The 19994-nt window shown below is 40.9% G+C and overlaps 1 protein-coding gene across 2 annotated transcripts in view; it reads right to left on the bottom strand.

Annotated features, from left to right (window-relative positions):
* Positions 1-4655: 4655 nt before the first annotated feature.
* Positions 4656-19994, bottom strand: part of UGGT1 (UDP-glucose glycoprotein glucosyltransferase 1) — a 36138-nt gene continuing 20799 nt past the window's right edge. For both annotated transcript variants that reach the window (XM_088538083.1, XM_088538084.1), the window contains 17 exons: positions 19100-19230; positions 16768-16863; positions 16260-16362; positions 15821-15900; positions 14935-15124; positions 12503-12661; positions 11441-11526; positions 11041-11125; positions 10506-10594; positions 9970-10074; positions 9417-9501; positions 8182-8364; positions 6889-7049; positions 6298-6412; positions 5849-5965; positions 5344-5503; positions 4656-4933 (listed from right to left, as the gene is read on the bottom strand). In XM_088538083.1, the coding sequence (XP_088394209.1) occupies positions 4908-4933; positions 5344-5503; positions 5849-5965; positions 6298-6412; positions 6889-7049; positions 8182-8364; positions 9417-9501; positions 9970-10074; positions 10506-10594; positions 11041-11125; positions 11441-11526; positions 12503-12661; positions 14935-15124; positions 15821-15900; positions 16260-16362; positions 16768-16863; positions 19100-19230 (1971 nt within the window). In that variant the 3' untranslated portion in view covers positions 4656-4907. The remainder of the gene's footprint in view (positions 4934-5343; positions 5504-5848; positions 5966-6297; positions 6413-6888; positions 7050-8181; positions 8365-9416; positions 9502-9969; positions 10075-10505; positions 10595-11040; positions 11126-11440; positions 11527-12502; positions 12662-14934; positions 15125-15820; positions 15901-16259; positions 16363-16767; positions 16864-19099; positions 19231-19994) is intronic.

Here is a 19994-nt window from a genome sequence, read left to right as displayed (position 1 = left end):
GCGTAGATAGCACTCCAGAGTGGATCTCAGTGTGGTGACTTCCAAAGCAGTTGTGTGGAGATGGCTGGATGTGGGAGAGGTGGTTTCTTGGGGACCTTGCGCATTGTGCTGCTCTCATGGTGGCTGTGTTAAACACCAGGCACGTTTGAGGCCTCTTGCTCCCCGGGGAATGGCTTGAATTCTCTTTCTGGGGCACTTCAGACACTTGGGCAGTGTCTGGAGCAGGTTGGACTTGTCACATGAAGCAACTGAGGACATTTTATGGACATTATCAGCTGGTGAGTTGTGACTGAGGAACCATACTGCTGCTGGATGGATTTGTGATCCCAGTGGGATTTCTTCAGGCTAGAGAAGTGCGTGTGGAATACTCGCATGGGATCTCCCTGCCAGCAGTTCCCTTGGCCTCATGACAAGGACACCCTCACTCTTGTAACTTGGACAAAATTCAAGCATATTTTAGGGAGTGACTGATCATTAATCATGTGGATTGGCATGTGGATGTATCAGTTCATCACTGGATGGAAACACCAAAAGCAGCAGCTAGCAAGGTGGTTTGTTTGCCCGGTGACACAACTTGGCTTCCCCTCATGGCTGTGCGTTGCCTTCGGGGCCGTGGAGGGGCAGGCTGTGCGGCAGGGGTTAGTCACGCGCAACAGGGGCAGGGGAGCACGAACGTAGCTAGGATCAAACACAGCGACTGCTCTGCTCAGGCCAATAAAATTTTAAAAAAGCTTCAAAACACTCTCCCACCCCAGTGGCGGGAGTTGTGTCACTTAGGCTAGAGGATGCACTGTACATCCCTGTGCTTTTCTGGCAGTGGGGCTGGAGAGGCTGTCTCAAGGATGTATCTGTGTACACTCAGGTGCTTATATATGTACATAGGAAATTAAAATTGCTGCACAAAATCCCTTACTGTTTGCAGAGGCAGTAGGCTTATTGCATGTATTTGTTCTTTCCGGATGCTTCCTTCTCCCCTGTCTTTTAGTTTCCCCAAGGATTTCTTCTCATTTTCCAAACTCAAACAAGTTCAAAGAACCAATTGTACAGAAATGAGCAACTATTTCTGTGGCAAGAACTAGTCATCCATTCAAGTGCACTTGCTGGGCAAAAACTGTCGATTTTAGATCTCTCAATAATGACTCTTTGGTTGGGAGCCTTTTCTCTGAGTCCCATAAGATTTTGGAATTCGTTTCCAACAACGAAAGAGCCCCAGACACACACAACTTGTCTGAGGGTGCTTGCTATGACCTGAAAAGTATAATCAAAATGAAGAAAACTTTATCAGAAATACTTTTATTATTATTATTATTAGTGGGTGGATTTGGAAAAAAAACATTAGAAGTAAAATTTTGTATTGCTTCTTTACCAGACACAGCTGTTTCATGCTCATTTTAATACCATGATGAACAGCATTGGTACGAGAGAAGCTGCACCCTGCTCAACTGCTCCCTTCTAGGAGCTCCTCAATTGTCATAACACTTGAATACAAAATACGTGAAAAGAGTATACCTCAGTAAACCCCTGAAAACAGCAGTTGTCAGGACCAAAAGTAAGTGACATGAGAAACAAGGACAAAGAACAGAAAAGTCTTTATTATATTAGACATCTTTTTGTTGTCACTGTACTGGGAAATTCACTGTAATCTCATTTCAGGTAACAGTTGGCAGCAAATAGCTCCCCATAGCTATCAGTAGCACCCACAGGTATGGTTTGCTCCTGAAGTGATTACAGAAGATGTGTCCATGCAAAACAGCTTATAAAAAGGTTCCTAGGATTGTATCTGAGTTCTTGCTCCTTTGTACATATCCCACCCCTTTCATTTCCTTGTTTTACCGCAAATCCCCCCCAACAGATAAATGAAAGAACATATTCCATATGCTTCAGCACATATTCCGTACTTCTCTTTTCTAGGAAGTGGGGCAATGACATTTTCCTTTTGAAATAAAGTACTGGGTTGTTTTCTTTCAGTGGAACTTCTACCAGCCCGTTTTATGAGGGTGCCGTCACTCTGGCCTGTCTAAACGAGCTAGGGGACCCAAAGTTGTGTTGGAACCTCTTTAATTGCAGGTTTGTGTCTTTCGGATCAGTCTAACTGGCTCACAGGACCACAGGCGCCAGCGCTGCCATCACGGAGTGACTCTGGTTCAGTAACAGGCCTGCCCCAAGGTGCTTTCTGGGTGCAGCTCCCACGGTAGCCTTTAAAGGCCTAGTTGAAGAGTAGAGGCAACGGTACCCACAGATCCAAAATAAGGCCATAGCCTCCTCTTTAGGCTGGCAGCTCTATGAGTGGTTTTCTTTTGCACAAATGAAGAGTAGCTCCCAGAAAAAACACGGGTATTTCATATTCAGAATCATTAGAACCACAAGCATATTATAATGCACTGGAGAATAGGTCCAGGGCTCTTACAGGGCGCTGCAAAAGGAGTATTAGACACAAGGTCTTGTGATGCATGTGGTTGTGACTCACATTACAGACCTGAACGAGAGCATGGTCTCTGTTGTCGAGAGGACAAAAGACAGTAGAAAGAGCTTGCTAAAAATAAATAAAAATGAAAAAGTATAGTATGGATGAAATGCATACAAAACATAAAATGAAGCAAGAGCATAATACAAAAAAATGTAATTGACACACACACAAAAAAAACTCCATTTATACAATTCCAAACAAGGCATTGCAAATATTGTGCTGAATTTCACAAGCTACTTTATTCTGAAATTTCTGGTTTCTAATAATAGTTGGAAAAAAAAACGCTGAAGCCAAATACTGCTTTAGGTAGGAGAGAGTCTTGTTGTGCAGAAAACGTGCTCTTTTCTTGTTCTGAAGGTTTACATAGACTTTCCCCAGGCACCCCTGGATGAGGCTGCTGCGTACAGCTGTGCCCACCTAGTTGGGTGCCCTTCTGCAGGCAGCAGCAGCAGAGAGCTGAATAGAGAAAAAGTAGTCTTAACCGTGTTTACATCTGTTTAAAAAAGGGCCAATTAACACCGTATATAATGACAGTTTAATTTGGCAGCTGCGTAAGTGGTTCTTAACACTCGAAAAATTCCTTCTAGTGCAAGTCTGCCCAGCCTTCATGGGCACTGTTTTGACAGGAAGCATCAGCTAGGTGTTAGTTAGTATCAGGGAGACTATTTGAATTTAAGTAGCTGCAGACAAAGTACAAAATACCAAGATTAACAAATATGAATTATCAGATCATGCCTTGAAATCCAGCCTGTCACATTTGCCTATTTTCCTTGTCTGGAGGAGGGGATGATGAACTGCCCTCTCCTCCACCCTGCCGGAGCCACCCGCTTCGGGCGCCCCTGGGTGCAGGCAGCGGTGCGAGGCGGCAGGGTCGGGCCCTGGCCGCTGCTTTCCCTGGGCGCTCGCGGCGCTCCAGGGGGAGGTTGGGCTGTTCTGGTGGGTGGCTATGGAGCTGCTCGGCCCTGGCACTGCCTGGGAGCAGCGTGAGTGCTGCAACCATCTCCGCATCTCTCAGCAACACCTATCTGATGTGTGAACATCTTAAAGATCATCCTGAGTAATTGGGAAACTGTTCCTGCACTGCACACTTACCTGTACAAAAACAGGAGGGGCTGAAATAAACCAGCTTTGAAGGTGGATTTCTGAAGAAGGAGAGCTACCCTTTAACCTAGAAATACCTCTTTCGTTATTTATTTTAACTCTTGCTAAAGGAGGCAGCAATTATGGAGTAAGGGGAAGGAAAAAGGGGCTTTTTTTAAAAAAAAATCAGTGTGTCTATACAATTCAACGTTGGCAGCATTTTGTTTAAAAATTAACATAAGTGAGAATTATTTAAGTAGGCCAAAGTACTGAATCCTTCAAGCAAAACATTTTCTTGTCTGTGTGCTAAGTAAAAACAAATGCAAGTAAAGCAGGCAAGAGACCCAAAAATCCCCTTAGGGCTGAGCTGTGAGCAAGCAAAAAGGAAGGGCAAAGGACTGAGTGTGAACTAGAGTTTAAGACCTAAGAACTCCAAAGATTTTTATTGATGTGACAACATCACCGAGGAAAAATAAAATTAATGAAATTTACATAATGAAAAGCTTCCACAGATTTCTCTAAACAAAACATTCATGAATCAGTAAACCACAGCAACATTAAGACCCTACCACTTGTGCAGATTGATTTGATTTAAACTTTGAGCAGGAAGGAAGGAGGCCACTCTTGTTTCAAGTCAGATGGGTTAGGCTAAACAGAACTGTCAAACTCAACATTCTGCTTCTTTTGTAAGCTTAGTCATTTGTGTTCAGTTGGGCATATGAACAGATGTAATATTTTTGAATAGTAATTTTACATTAAGCCAAACGAATGAACACAGGTATTGGAGGATCTAAGTAATGCTAGATATGTTCCAAAAGGGAAAAGGTCATAACAAGCAAAGAAGCATTTTTGACCACTTGAAAATGTGTAGATGAACCATTATCCCAATTTAAGGCATGGATCTGAGCCTTAATGTTAGCTGGAAATGTTTGTCTCCGTCGGTTGAGGTAAGGACTTACGCTCCGGCCAGCTGCTCGTGTTCCCGGTCTGCGTGTTCCAGGCGCTCCCAGGTCAGAGCGGAGGCCGACAGAACCTGGGTCGGGGTGGAGGCAGCGACAGCTGAGGGAAGAGGCTGCAGCTTTTCCAGTGGATTTTGAAATTTTCTTCCTGAAATGCTAAATTCCATCAGGGGCTCTTTCATCTCCACCACAGGTGCAAAAAACAGTAATGCTAATTCCAGCAATCCAGATCTTATTTCATATGCAGAAATTAACCCAGAGGCAAGTAATAAAAATGCATACATCATCCCATTCAATTATTCAGCAGTTTTGCAGACATACCAGAAAAAAAAAAAACAGCTTTCAATATAAAAATTGTCTATGAAACAGTCTAGCTTGACTCTTTTTTCCTCCTCCATGGATCATAATTCTGAATGTGCCGCTGAATCTGTAGAAAAGAAAAAAAAATAGTGAGCTCCATTTCCAGCTGCCTCAGTGGCAGAACGGTTTGAAACTTGAGATGTAAACTCACACAGTTTGTTCTTTCAAAGGTCACCAGTGACTGAGGGACAGTTTGTAACTGCACTTTTAAATAAACATCAGAATTAAGATAAGAAACCAAGTTCAAAGCTGCAAGAACAACACAGCTGAAAGCTCTGTGCAGTATTAGCTCCAAGATTCAGCATAGTTCAGCTCTGCCTGCCTCACAGGGCAAGGCACTTCTGTGCCATTAAAATACGCAGATTATTTAGCAGATTCTCCACACAAACCTCTGCCTCCTGCAAGCTCACAGTGAGCAAGCACGAGGCTTTACTCCATTCCACCATAGAGCTGAGGAGTGAGGGCTAGACAGATCACCTTGTGTGTGCTGTTGTGTCCTCTTAGCTGGGGCTCCTGTTTCTTTTTCTTCCTGGAAGCGACTCTGGAGCTGTTTGATTTCTTGATCATAGTCCTGCCATTCAGGAACTATACGCATTGCTGCCTGCAGCTTGGGCTCTTTGGTCATTGGGTTATTACACTGCAAATGAAACACAAACTGCTCAGATACTGCAAAAACATTTAAAAAGGAGTTTCTTTACTGAACAGAGGGATGCTTCCGCCTGGTGGAATTGAGCTGTTTTGGGGAAACAGTGCTACATGCCTGTGTTTCAGCTACAGAACAGTGCAAAGCCTCTTAAACTCATAATGCCACTGTTCCTGATAGCTTATGAAAAAACATAGAAGGGAAAAGGAAAAAAAATAAATGAAACATTTAAGTAACAGTATAATATGAGGCAGCCAGCTCTAAGGTAGGAAAGGGCCTTTAAGATGGGTCACTATGTTCTGTTGCAACGTAAGAATGAGCAAGCCATATTGCACTTACCAGATCAATGGTTTTTGCTCTCTTCTTTGAGGAATCATCACACCATGTTTCACACCAAAGCCACTCCTGTGGGAGTGACTTTATGGGCACCTGGTGGATCATGTTGTTAGGCAAATCCTGTATTGAAGAATAAGATTCAGCAGCAGTTTTTAGAGTGGGGTGAACTTATGTCAACCCTCCCTCCCCGCCTAGTACTGCATGTTTGTAACTAAAAAAAGATGTGTCCAGTCATGTGTTAGAGTGTACTGGACAATTGCTGATTTGAAGATGTGGAAAAGGCATTTTCTGTTTCCAATCAGCAGGTACATTTGGTGGTGTCCACACCTGCCACACTTGAATGCAGAGTGACAGGACTGTCACTGGCATCCGGCTGTGATAAAAGTTTGGCCAGGAAAGGAGAGGGCCCAAGCTGCTCTATTCCCCCAGTAAGGAAAGGATAAAAAACACACCTGATCAAGGTTAGACAGACTGTTAGGATCCTGACTAAGACCCTGATATTGTCCTCTGAGTCGGTCTCCAGCTGCTATCTTTCTGAACTTCTTCAGATCCACAACATACAGAGCACTACATGGAGATGATACAATTAGTAATGATGTTTGACTGATGGGTAACTTACTGCAGCCCCAATGAACCCTTAGATTTGATATGCTAAAACAGTCTCTTGGTGGAAATAGCTCACACCATCTGATACAAGGCAAGAAAGCAGTTCTAAAAAGGTCATGGCACATATATACACAAAAGTTTATGCAACGAATCTGTCTTGGCTTTGCTGTCATGCAATCCGTGCTGCTATTTGTTATTAACAAATGAAGATGTCTGGTTAGTTAACACTTCATTCATGTCTATGAGTTGTAGCTGATGGAAGCAAGGTCTGTGTCCCTGGTGGGTTCAGAGGGACATGGGCAGCAGAACCATGACAGGGGGTTGCTGCCGCACCGTGTAGGCCAGCTGGAATTGTGACAATTCCAAGTGGCACCAAAGGCTCTTCTGTTCTGTTTTGTAAAAAAAAAAAAAAAAAAAAAAAAAAAAAGATTCAGTACCTGATGTGATACTTCCTTCCAGCTAAGTGACTTGCCCAGTATCCTGATTTCCAGAATCTGTAGCCATCCATTTCTCTTCGACTGTCACAGAATGGAGTATATCCATAAGGAGCACCGTCTAGATTGAAATCTCTTAATTCCTTTAGATCTGTGCGCACAATCTGAAGGGAAAGGATTTATTTTGATTTGTAGAAGCATAAAACACTGGTTAAGATTTACAATTCAGACTGTGTGAACAGTTAAAGGAGGAATAGGAGTATCTATTACTCTGCAGTCCTTTGAATTATGCATACGTCGCACAAAAGTTTCTGGTTTATTCTGCCACAAGACAGAGCTGGTAAGTGGAGCTCGAGAGAATCTGACAGAGGTTTGTTTGACAGCCAAAGTGCCAAGCTGTTGCTTAACAAGCAGCAAGAGTCCTCACAAGAGATGGAGCCTGCTGCAATCCTTCGCCTCCTGCCCTCTCGAAGGTTTGTGAGCCCTTCAGGCATGAAGGCTTTTTCATGTCTTTCTGACACACAGATGCTATTGCAGTAATACTACTCTAAAAATAATACTCCAATAGAAACAAACTACATTAATAGCTTCTTTTTTTCTATAGTGTGCACACTGTCTACAGAAATAAAAGCACAGCTAGAAATTTATCATAGGTGATACTTAAGCACAGGTTGCAATGGTTTTAACTGACGGGGGATCCTACTGTACCTATGCCAGAATACCTAAGGCATTGCATACTTACATGTTGATAATCCATATTTCTCACTTTCATATCTGTTATAGAAGAAATATTTTTGGCAGTTTTTAGTCTACACCCATCCTGTTTTTTCAGACCGCTGAGGCAGCAAGCACATACATATTAAGCCATAGAGACATAGTCTGCTTTGCCACAGGGCATAGCTTTGGATATTGGGAATTTGTCTTCTCATTCCTCTGACAGCCATTTGGATCTGATTAAGTTAAAAAGCGGAGAGAGGAGAAAAGACAGACCTAGAAGTGGGGTAGTGCATGGCTGAAACAAGATCATGCTTAGCTGGAATCATAGAGTGAATAAAGAACTTGGAGGAAAAAAAAAAAAAGAGAGAGATGGGCCAACAAAAGCATGCTTTGTGAACAAGCAGGGAGAAAATAAAAGCAGCACTCGCTGAAGCATGTTATAGTTACATAATGACTAGAGAATCACCCTTCAGTCATGCCTGGAAAGTGCTCAAACCTGCCATCTCTGCAATAATACAGAGATTGTATTCAAGAGCATACAATTCTTAAATGTTAAAGTAATTCTGTCTTCTGTGTTACCTGATCAGCATCCACAAACAGGATTTTATCAACAGCCAATGGGAAGAGCACATCTAGAAAGAGGATTTTGTAACCCCAGATGATACGCTGTTTTTCTGTCTGCTGATGAAGCCAGCGTGGCCATTTGTACTGGACAAGCTCATACTGGAAATTGTACTTCTCTGCCATGTAAGGGATGAACTCCTGCAGAGGGAGGGGAGGAAAAAAGTAGCTTATCTCAGGTCTTTGTTCCTCTGCAGGACAAAAAAAAAAGTGCATTACAAGAGATAAACTTCAGGCCTATGGTAAGGCAGAGGAGACTAGAGAATGAAATACCACAAACAATAGCTACGTTACTGTTGTTACTTCAAACAAAGTAAAAAATAATCCAAACTGTACAGAAAGTTATAAATTGTAAAGCCAACTGTTGCAAGACATCTAAATATTTTGGCATCCTTTTTCATACAAACTATTTTATAGTGATCTACAGATCAGTTCAAAAGAATACATTACTCAAATCATATAAAACTTAGAGATGGGAGATTTATTTAGGGATGTCAAAGCAGTACAAGAATAATAAAATGAGAGAAAATAATTGGGAGAAATTTTTACTAGAACAATTTGGTCTGCTGACTTAAACTAATTAAAATTCTCATCTGTTAGAGTCACAGCACAGTTCATGTTTGGAGCAATAGGGGCACCACCAGGTACTTGTTCTTGTGAACAGATACGACTCTTTGGGTACTGCTACTTCCTCAGATGTTAAAAGCTGTAAATTCCTGAAATATGGAGCTCTGACTTCATTTACCTCTGGGTTCTGGTTTGAACCCTGCTGTTTGCTGCTCATTTCATAAGACAGGACAGATAATGGTTAAGTATTTCCAGGCATGTTTATTCAGGGCTTGTGTCATTCTCTTACCATGTACTACTGTACTGTACATGTACTGTAGTCAGTCTGAAAACTATAATCCTGAATTTCATGTTATAATCCATACCTTTGACATGTGAGGCACAAGGAAAAAGTTGAGATTCTTTCACGTATGATTCTCTTACTATGGGCTGGTCTCTCAAATACCCACCCTCAGCATGAGTCTGCTGTCAAGAACCACCATGTGTAACAACATAAGGCTTTGTCAAAATAGAGGGTATAGAGCCCAGCAACTGTGCACATTTTATATAATAGTATGATGTACAACTTGAACTTTTTTCTTATTTACTTTTCTTGTAATATAATACTTTTCTAATTAGTAACAAACCTTGAATGTCGGTGATAAGTAATTCTTCAGAAACCAAAACTTCAAAGGAGTCTTAGTATGTTTCAGCACAGACAACATCATTATGCTATTAAAAAAAAAAAAAAAAAAACAGCACTTGAAAATCAGCAACCAAACATTAGAGAAAATGAGCTGCATAACAGATTACAAATTGCTGGGTTACATTATTAGACTTAACTGATATGTATCAGCTTAGTGATCTTCATGCATGGAGAAGTATGCAACTTCAATCTACTGTGGCTTGCTTAATTCTAACTACAAAGTTACTAAAAATAAAACGAACCCATGTGCAAGTTAAAGAATAATTCACATTTGTTTTGGAAGGGAACCTGAACTTGTAAAAACATAACTGCATGAGCTTGTTTTGTAATGAAAAAACAATCTAGTACAGCAGTGTGCCATGTTGTATACTTTAAACAAATGAATGCTACACAGACAGCAGTTCCTATACTGCAGTAGATGCAAAAAGCTAGAGAAGAGATTTTCTCCATTTGAGATAGCTCCCCCCTCCCCCAATCCTAAATTCTGGACTAACCGGAGGAATCTTTCATATAGGTGTCCTGAAGCCACAGAGAATATATTTAGTACATCATCTTTGTCCTGTTTCACGTCTTCAGTCTTTTGTCCTCCCGTGAATCCCCTGAAAAGACAGATTTGCTCACACACAAGCCAGGAGAGCAAGGCCAGCGGTTACAGACGGCCACGGTGCCGCTTTGCTGCCGCGCGGCCGCGGGTTCGGGCTGCCCGCTCCCCGCTCGCCCCACGAGAGCGGCCCCACAGCGGAGCCGCGCGCCCTCGCTCAGCCGGGCCGCGTGTCCAGGTGCCCTCCTGGAGGCCAAACCCTCCTGCCTCGCGAGGAGCGGGAGGGGAGGGCAGGCCAGCAAGGCCCAGCAGCAACTTGGCGCTCTGGAAACCCAGCGTTCTGCAGGGGTGAGGACACGAGCGGTTTTGCAGAACCCAACCCTCAGCTTCTGCTGGTTCAAGACAGGACTATCACAGACTTGACTATCATCAAAAGATAAAACAGTTTGCTAGTTTCAAGAGTGCAGGTTATTGTCAAAGTAGTTTTACCACTTGAGAGATTCCCAAAATCCAGACTCATTCTCATTGGTACCATCACTTAGTAAATCTTCATTCATCATGTCCATTTTTTTCTGAACCTGTAAATGCATAAGGCAATTTGAGACAGTGGAACTGCAAACTGGGCAAAGAGTTATGGAGTGTTGATTTTTATATTGAGTCTATTTGTACCAGCTTAATTACATCCAGTTACCTCAGATGTAACCTGAGCTGCACAGACAAACAGTTCAGGAGTCCATTACTTGACTAACATGATCAAAATAGATTTCAAAGCTGTTTTCAGGCACCAGAGCTTGTTATTCTAGATGGCTAACAGGGTTACACAGGCATCCAACACACTGTTTCAAAGAGGCAGTGCTGGCCACTGAGGCTCCATAGCAGATAAGCAGACAACACAGCACCACTAGCCAAACAGAACTGAAAGTAAATCAGGAGACTTGTAGGAAGAGATCATTAGATCTTAATGAAAGATTCTTCCTACTGCTGATCAGTCTTCTTTAAAAGCATCTCTAGTTTTTAAACTCACCTTGACCTTAATAATTTTGCTCTTGAAGTTGTTGAGAACAACAATAACTTCACTAGCTTCAGGGGGAGAGTCTGTCCCATCGTGGCTGAAAGGACGATAAAACATTATTTCTTCTTCAAATGCTTTCCTACATGCTATTAAACCTTAGCATTGAAAAGCCTATCTTCAGACATGGAACAACAACAACAAAAACATAACAAATATATATATTTAAACATGTCTATTTGCTTCCATAAAGGAATGAATTTATTTCACCTCAACACAAGAAGAAATGTATTTTTTTAATCAGGTGATTGCTGCTAAACAAGTAAACTGTTAAAGTTATCTATTTTAATGCTGCACCCATCTGGTTCAGGAATTTTACAAGAACAAAGCCTAAGTCTTCTCCGCATTGTCCTACCTGTAGATCCTGTAGATATCCTCAGACCTGCCCTTTCTGAGCCTTAGAGTCCAGGCACCAGGATTGGCTTTTAACTGGAAGTAACCCTGTAAAAGGAAAGGAATAATCTGTCAGGTTTCCAATAAATGGAAATGCAGAAAAAAAAAAAAAGTGGTGTGTGTTCTGACTCAGTGCTTTAGGTCTGAATAATAGTTATTCTTAAGCTAGCTGGTCAACATAAACTTAAGGTCTTAAAACATAGAGCCAAGGAGTTCCACCTAAAATTCTCATTTTTACAAAGGATGCTGTGGAGATTACAAAGGATGGTGGACATTTTTTCTAACTTGTTAAATACACTTAAAGATTTCAAAAACATGATAGAAAATACAATCCAGTTTTTCCCTAGCACTATGTAATAAAAGGAAAATACTCTAATGGTTAACATCTCTTCCAATAATTTAAGTCCCTCACCTATCCCAAGGTTCAGCATGGACCCTGTAAGCAGACTGTTCCCTTATGCAGGCACCTAATAAAGACTGCTGCAGGGACCAGTCGTGCACTCAGGCTTCTGTCACCTTTTCCTGACTAAATGGGGTTAATTCCTGTTCATTCACACTTCCTGTGGTTTCCCAGGATGCTGATCATTCCTGCTGACTCTCTCCATTTGCTCCATAGGTCTCCAGAAGGAGTTTGTGCAAGACAAGGCAATTTTCCACCTGAGGCTTGCAGCACCAGATGGAGTGAACGCCCTAAGTACCAGTCTGGAATAAAACAGTCCTGTGTGGCTTTTCCTGGAAAGAGGTTGCTTAAGAAGAATATGGGCAGCATTTTAAGACATTCCAGAAGACCCTCCTCAATAAGCTGCAGGGATGGACAGCATTCTTGAAACAGGTAACAGACACACAATCCACAGCAGGGTTTTAGACTTCAGCAATTATCTGGCTCTGCTTAATTCAGCAATTAAGCAGCTGTGAAGTATAATACCACCTGGGCAGTTCCCATATTGAGAGATAATCAGCGATTTATGCAAGTGATGGTGCTCCCTGGAGAGCAAGAGTTATTTGTTGCCTATTAAACGCTTACCAAGTTGGCCATAACAATGGTATCAACAATGACAGGACTGGTTGAGGTTCCCAGTGTAAACTGAAGTCCCCGAGGTGGCTGTCCAGTAGTGATGTCATAGCAGTGTCCTTCCAGAAGCAGATACTCTAGTTCATATTCTGCAGCTACAACATTATCCACCTGTAAGGAGAAGACAGTGCTAAACGTGGAAGAAACTCAAAATTTTTTTTTTTTTTTTTAAAATGATTCAACTACTTTCCAAAATAGCATTTAAATAGCAATTGCTTTGTTTTACTAGATTAGTTTTATTAAGTAAATCTCAGGACAACCCCAGAGAGCACAGCTCCACCGAGTAAAGTGCTTCATGCAAATACTGTTAAAGAGAGTATCCCTGGCCAGAAAGGTTTGAATCTAAACTGGTAAGACCCTGGTATAAGAGAAGGGAAGGACTGTTATTCTTATCTTACAAAGTTTTTTTTTATACATACTGGGGAATTTAGTAAAATAAGTTGGCATCTCACAAGAAGTACAACATGATTCAGATCTTTAAAGCTCTTTGAATCTCTTTGAAAATCTTTTTGAAAACTGCTTATCTTATGCTTATCATCTGGAATTAGCATTTTGCTTTCCTCCACATTGCTCCTAGTACATCATGCTAGGGGACTGTCAGATGGTCCAGTCCATTTGGTTAAACAGAGCAGAAATGCTAAGAAAAAAAATATTTGGCATATTTCACAAATCTCTTCAGGACTAACTCCCCAACAGGCTAAATTCAAAAAGCTCTAGGAGCAAAATCATCGTCAGGTCTCTCAAAGCACCCTTCTAATTGCAGGTCCAGAATAATAGTTTAATTGCTAGTTCCAACAAAATACGTATTAGGAGGGAGAAACTGTGCACCAGCAAACATAAAACTCATTCATTTTGAGACTCAGGATGGCACTTTGAGTATACCTGTAATATTTAATGGCCCTCTCTCAAGCTTTCAGTTCATCTAAGCAAAGAAGAGAAATTCAGAGGCTTGAAATGGACAGTTGTGTCAGTCTTGGGTGGTCCATTTATAGCTTAATGGTTAAGTCAAGGGATGAAAAGCAAAAAAATCTTCATCCAAAAAACAATCAGAAAACTGGCTTTGTGACTAGTTAGTACAGGATTAGCAACACTAGTCACTGCCACTGTTCCCAGGCAGTAACAGCGAAAGTAAGGAGAAACTAATAGTGAAAATAATCCTGTTTGGTGACCAACTAATCAGGAGAGCGCTGCAGCCTCCAGAGCTGTCAGTCGGGCATCATTCACGCACTCGGGACTACGCTGACAAAGTTGCTACGTTTTAATATATAGTCTGCACTTGTTCCGAGGAGAAAAGACTACTTGACAACCTACTAGGCTATTAATTCTGTACTCCAGAGTACAAAGTTATCTACTTTGCATCACTTACAGATTTCCTAACTTTTAATATCATACTTTAGTGCACTTCCCAACATGTTAGTATACTGCATTTATAACTTACCATTTACCAGCCCTCTAACTCAGCAAAGACTAAGTCAAAATTCACTGCTAATAGCAATAAATTAATAACTAGCACTGGATTGTCCATCTCTATCAAGGTTAAATGAGAATCATCAATTTATATATAAAGATATTCCTCCTTTATTTTTAATAGATTTTTTTTCCACTAGATTCCAGCTCCTTGCAGTTTTCCATTTTTCCTTATTTTATCCCCATGTCTCTGTGGCAGTACTTCCCTGGGCAGTATTACAATAGTCTAATTTAAGACCTGTTCTAGAATCAACCTGCTTCTAAAACCAGTGCAAATGAGGGCATTTCTGTTGCACCAGTTCTGTTTTTGTGATCCACAAGAGTGTGAAAATGAACAGGTAACTAAAATCAACTCAGTAGTGTCTCCAGGCAAGGGAAAGTAAGCGTAATTCACTTGCTGGAACAGGACTGCCAGGTCTTACCTCAAAACTCTCTAAATCAGAAGCAAAGGAAACCTCTATATTTAATTGCAACACTAGCTGTGAGAAGTTCTGATCAGAGGTAATTTTTAATTAATACATTTTAAAAGCAGGAGAAGGGTTTAATGATCCAAGAAGAGTTTCTTCACAATGTCCTGAGCTAGGATGAAGTGTTATGCATGCACAGGCAAAATAGAAGCTCTGTAGGATCTATTTGAAGTCTACAAGTTTAGCATCTCCTTCATTTCATCCTTTACCCCGTATTTTCAGCCTGTGCTCAGATGAGGACACCATATTGTCAGGGAGCTCAGGGTTACCTCTGCCTCTCCTGGAAAACATTAAGGGTGTCTGCTCATGGAAAAAGCACTAACATCCACTGTTCTATGTACACTAGCATTTTAAAAATCTGCAATTCCTTTTCATTACAAAAATAATCCCTGGATTACTTTAATTTTATTAATTTTATTTAATCAACAGGAACATGGTGGTTTGTGTTACCTCCTCCAAGTAAATGTTATCAAGGTCATACGGGGTTCTGACAGATTCCACCATCCAGCTCTCAGGAGTATTTAGGTTCAAAGTGAACAGCGGGGACTGGGGCATATCCAAAAACTTGGCAATTGGTCCAGAAGCAAAGTTGTTTTCTGCTGTGAAAGAAATCTCTGGCTCCAGAACATAACGATAAAAGCTGAAATGTAAGAGGAAAAACAACAGAAGCGCCCACTAGAATCTATTTCTGTCAATTTTTTTCAAGTATTTCACTTTCTCTGAACTGGCTAAGAACATCTGCTTTCCCAGAGAGTTCCAATTTTTCCAAGAAGTCTAATGTTGTCTCATGTTGCATGCAGGAGGCATTGGGGCACTGTCCAAAGCAACATCCTTTGATCAGGTCAGGTCACTTTTTATTATTATTATCAGTTTACCAGATAGTGGGAGAATCAATCATAATCAATCATTAAGATTAATAAGTTATTTAATATTAATATGTGAGGAGAAAACAAAAACGAAAAACAAAAAAACAACCACACAACCCCCCCCCACCAGCTCAAACATCCAACTAATAAAGCAGCTGGGTTTCTTCACAAAATTCACAAGTTCACAGACTTCCTAGTATATATTTTCCTGTTAATGAAATGAATTGAAAGCATTTACCAAGACCTCCTATAGGCCTGACCATGTCTGTTGCTTGCACGGTCCAGCAGGTTTCTTTTCTATTGTTGTTGGGGGAGGATTAATACACAAAATGGCAGAGTTGTGGAACCCAACAGAAATGGTTTTCTCACACAAGCTACAGCCAGACTTGCGACAAAGCCTCCAAATAACTTCCACTCCCATCCTGCTGTTCTCTAGTGTGTTTTCTGCCCTCAGGCATAGTATTTCTTACCTTTTGAGAGGCATGTCAGAAAGTTTGGACTGGCAGTTCATAAACACTCTTAGATTCATATTTATCAATTGGTTCAACACCTAAAGTAATGAGAAAGAGATATTCCTTAAAATGTTTACTAGACCACTGTTTTTATGGACAGGATCCCAAGCAGACATGTGACATGCTTGTTTTAAATCCCCCCCTCCTCATTACTTGCAAAGTTAACTGCCAATGGTGAAATTAAAAGTTACCAAGAAAATGTTTGTGTGGTCGTTATAGCTAATAGAATAACTAATTTCACTGTACCGTACACTAGAAAATGTACTGTGCATTTCAGCCACGCTATTAGAAGGCCCTTAGTCACCACACAGTCAAAGAGGAAGAAAACATTCCAGAATTACAGAACAGAAAACTTGCTGCAGGTGCCCTAAAATGCCCTGCAAAACTGTGCGCGTACCAAGAGCAATGGAGCGAGTCTCTGAGCCTCTCTGGTAACAGGGTCAGCAATAGCCACCACATCGAAGTACGTCTCCCCCTCCTTCGGTCTCAGCTTAACTGCACTGAACAGAAGAAAACACAATTTTGAAGCATTTAACTTAAGGACAAACACAGGAAAAAACACCAGCTATCTCAAGTCAAATTACTTCTTAAATAGATGCCTTCTTTAAACTATTCATATCTATCTGTACACTGATACTGATCTGTATGTATTATATTTCTGCATATGAAAATCCATCATTTTATTTATAAGAATATATCTGTATGTTAATATTATCAAGTGAGGGAAAGCAATCGATCTATAGCTGTTTATCTAAATAGCTATCTGAAGTCTTGTTGTGTCCTAAAAACAGGTGAGGACTTCGCTATTGCTACTTGAAATTAAAACATAATTTCCAGCTAGAGGAGCATGTAAAATAATAATAACAATAAAGCATGTTGTTCAGCAAGTGCCAGCAATCCTATACCTGTATTGTTCTTCAAAAAAGTGATACTCAATCCTTGCCTCTCCTTTGGGTTGAGCAGAGAGAAGGGCATCCACCTTCATTACCAAGTCACTTGCACTGGAGAGAGAGAAGAAAAAAAAAAAAAAAAAAAGAAAAAAAAAAAAAAGGCTGTTTATGAATACTCCAAAAATGCAGGTGTTTACTGCAGTTCTGCAGTTTAGTGGCGGGGAGGGAACAGGGAGAAGACAGTCTGCAGCTGGACACCCAAACTTCCCCCTATATGATTATTGTCCTGTTTGCATCTATATATAATGAATAGGTTTGAAAAACAGCAACATAAGAATTGATGATCTGTGTTCCAGAAAACAAACCCCTTTTATACTGCAAATCTAGGAAATGGAAAGCACCCTGTATGTCAGAGAACTTTGAGAGAGAAGGGTCTTGTAACAGACAGATTCACTGCTGAGAAGTTCTTCCCTTTTATTATTGCCAGAAATTTTCTGTCTAGCATCTCAAGACTATCACATTTAATTTTGAAAATGTAACACCTCATGAAAGCTCAACAGAAATTGATTTGTACATCATAGCTTTGCCAAGAAGCAATATTGTACTTAAGGGTCTCTCAACTTTTCCTTAATTAACTCAGTCTCATAGATTTATAGTGACAGCTGTTTAAATTGTTTCTAACAAAAACAGAAGCCTGGTGAAGACTGCCAAGTTCTACAGTGTTTTCTACTGCAGCAATTCAATGCAAACTGCAGTTTCAGTAACTTTCAGTAAACCTTGGCAGTGTTATTCAAAAAATCTAAACTTTGCTCTGTTCCAGTGTCCAGAGCATGGCCTCTTCTGTCCTACTATCAAAAAACCCTAAAACCAACCAACCAACCTTCCTTCCTTTCCCTTTGGATTCCCAGAAGGGGAATGGATGCAAAGGCTGTGGCCTGCTGTTAAACCTGTCGTGGCAGAGCTCGGATGCACACAAGATCTCAGTACAGTAGACCTCAATTTAACCTACCGGAGCTTGGGCAAGCATGGCTTGTCACACTGTAACAACAGCATCACAGGAAAATGACTGTTGCAAAAGGTAAATACGAAAGAAATTGTCGTCTTAGCTGCGAGCTCAAACAACTCCCACACACACTCTATAAATATCAGTTCTGATTGACAGACAGTAGCATATGTTCTTTTGAACCTGAAGATGATTTTCCTTTGGAAAGACTCCTTCCATGCTTTTTGCAAGAATTTGCTAGAACCAAGATTATTGTTACCTCATCTCTACTTCTGTTCCTTTTATTTCTCTTTAAAAAGAGAGGAGTCATTTCCATGCTTCTGCAGTATTGACATTGAAATATATTACTAAAAAAATGTTTTTGATTCTGGTAGGGTGGCAGTAGTTAGCTGAACTGCAGACTAATTTGGGAAACCTTCTCTTCAGGTCTCATCTCTATTTTCTTCCTTTCTTTCTCTTTTAGAATAAACACTGTGATAATTCTGCATATGAATTATGAAACATACAAGAGTCAAGTGGTTTAAACTAGTCTGTCACTTAAGATTTAGCTAGGGGAAAGCCCTCCACATGCCTGAAGGCTTTAATATTAATGAGAACTCAGGCTTGTGTTCCATTTAGAGAAGCAGAGAGACAACCCAGGGCAGAAAGCTTTTCAAAGAGCAAGTGTAATAACACGTAGCAATTTATACCACTTTGTAGCACAGCCCTTAGCAGCTAGCGACAGCTCTCCCCTGCATGGAGGCAGCTTCTCTGCTGGTGATGCTGCCACCAGCCACAGTCAATTAAACCTGGAACAAAGCTTCATCTAGTGCAACAGATGAAGCAAGGAATTTGGAAAGCCCTGACAGAACATGCAACTGCTCTGAATCTTCTTTTCATACTTTTATTCACTCTAGCTTGTCTTAATTTTATCCAGGAAGCTACTTCCCCAACACCCATGAGATCAGGTTGTTTGCAGCCCATGCTGTGTGATCCAGGGACTATCTAAGCGAGCTCCAAGTCAAGAAGGATGAACTTGTCAAGCCTGATGTGGTACTGTGCTCCGGTTCTCCCAGTCCTGCTTCCTGAATCTGGGGTTACAGCTCAATACCTGTCAATACCATGAGATTCTGTGAACTGTGAAAAGCCAGCTGAAGAACTTTAAACCCACTATAGATAATTTGCTTCTTTTTCCTCTCTCAGTTGCTCCTCTGAACAGTTGCAACTTGACCATAATGAATAGATGCATGTTTTCTTAGAGCACTTTACCAGAGTGTACTTGATACAAGCTGAGGTTTCTTTGGCTGCAGCAGGTCATGTTATAGAAGTACCACCACTTTTGTTAGTCTCCCCAGGTTTACTTACAGATCTTCCTCAAATCCCAGCTGCTGAATCTGGGATTTGATTTTCTGTCCTGATGTCTTCAGTATGATATTCTCAAGGAGGTGGAAATCATCCTGATTAAACATCTCACCATCCTCTAACGGGCCAATAATCTACAAAGAAAATGGGATCAGAATTCCTATGTAAAGACTGCACTGAAACAAGCAACCAAGTCCAGTAGATAATTCCAGCTACCTCACGCCAACAGTGTAAAATAATGTAGACCTACACTTTTCAGTAATCACACTGATTTGCCATAGTATGGCATATTCAATTACACCTGCAGTATTACAACCTGAAGAGGCAATAGAATACAAAGCTAATTCCAGTAGTGAAGCAAAGCTGTGGCAAAACTTACTCCTCTAGTCCTCAGAAGCCTAAAAGCTGCCTAGAGATTTTTTTTTTCTATTTTACTGATAATGGGAATATAATACTGCAAGTTATCACTTGAGACATTTAACCCAATAAAGTACACAGAGTCACTGGAACTTGCATTTAAACAGCTGACAAAAGAAAACTAAATGTTCTACACAGCTGGGCTTCATTATTTGCAGGAATAATGTAACAACAGATATGCCTCTTTAAGTGGCTCTTGTAGAAAGAGCTTGTGGGAGAGAGCAAGTCACCAACATCCTTGAACCAGGGGCTAGGTCCAGGAGCATTTTGCCCAGGGAATGGAAGCAGGACGATCATCCCTTTTAGGCCCTGGACTCCACTCAATGCCAGCATGCCTGAAAATTCTGCTACTTAAGACATCTGAATTCACAAAACTTCAGCTGGACACAGTACAAGGAACAGATCACTGGAGGTCTGACTAAATCAGACTAGGTGCAATGTGGTGACCTACAGAAGGCAGAAACTCTTGATCAGATTGCTG

The sequence above is a fragment of the Tinamus guttatus genome, unplaced genomic scaffold (genome assembly GCF_059628265.1).
Source record: "Tinamus guttatus ecotype Peru unplaced genomic scaffold, ASM5962826v1 Tinamus_guttatus_pri_ptg000927l, whole genome shotgun sequence".
NCBI lineage: Eukaryota > Metazoa > Chordata > Aves > Tinamiformes > Tinamidae > Tinamus > Tinamus guttatus.
Note: the sequence above shows the minus strand (reverse complement) of the source record. Positions and strands in the feature narration are given on the sequence as shown.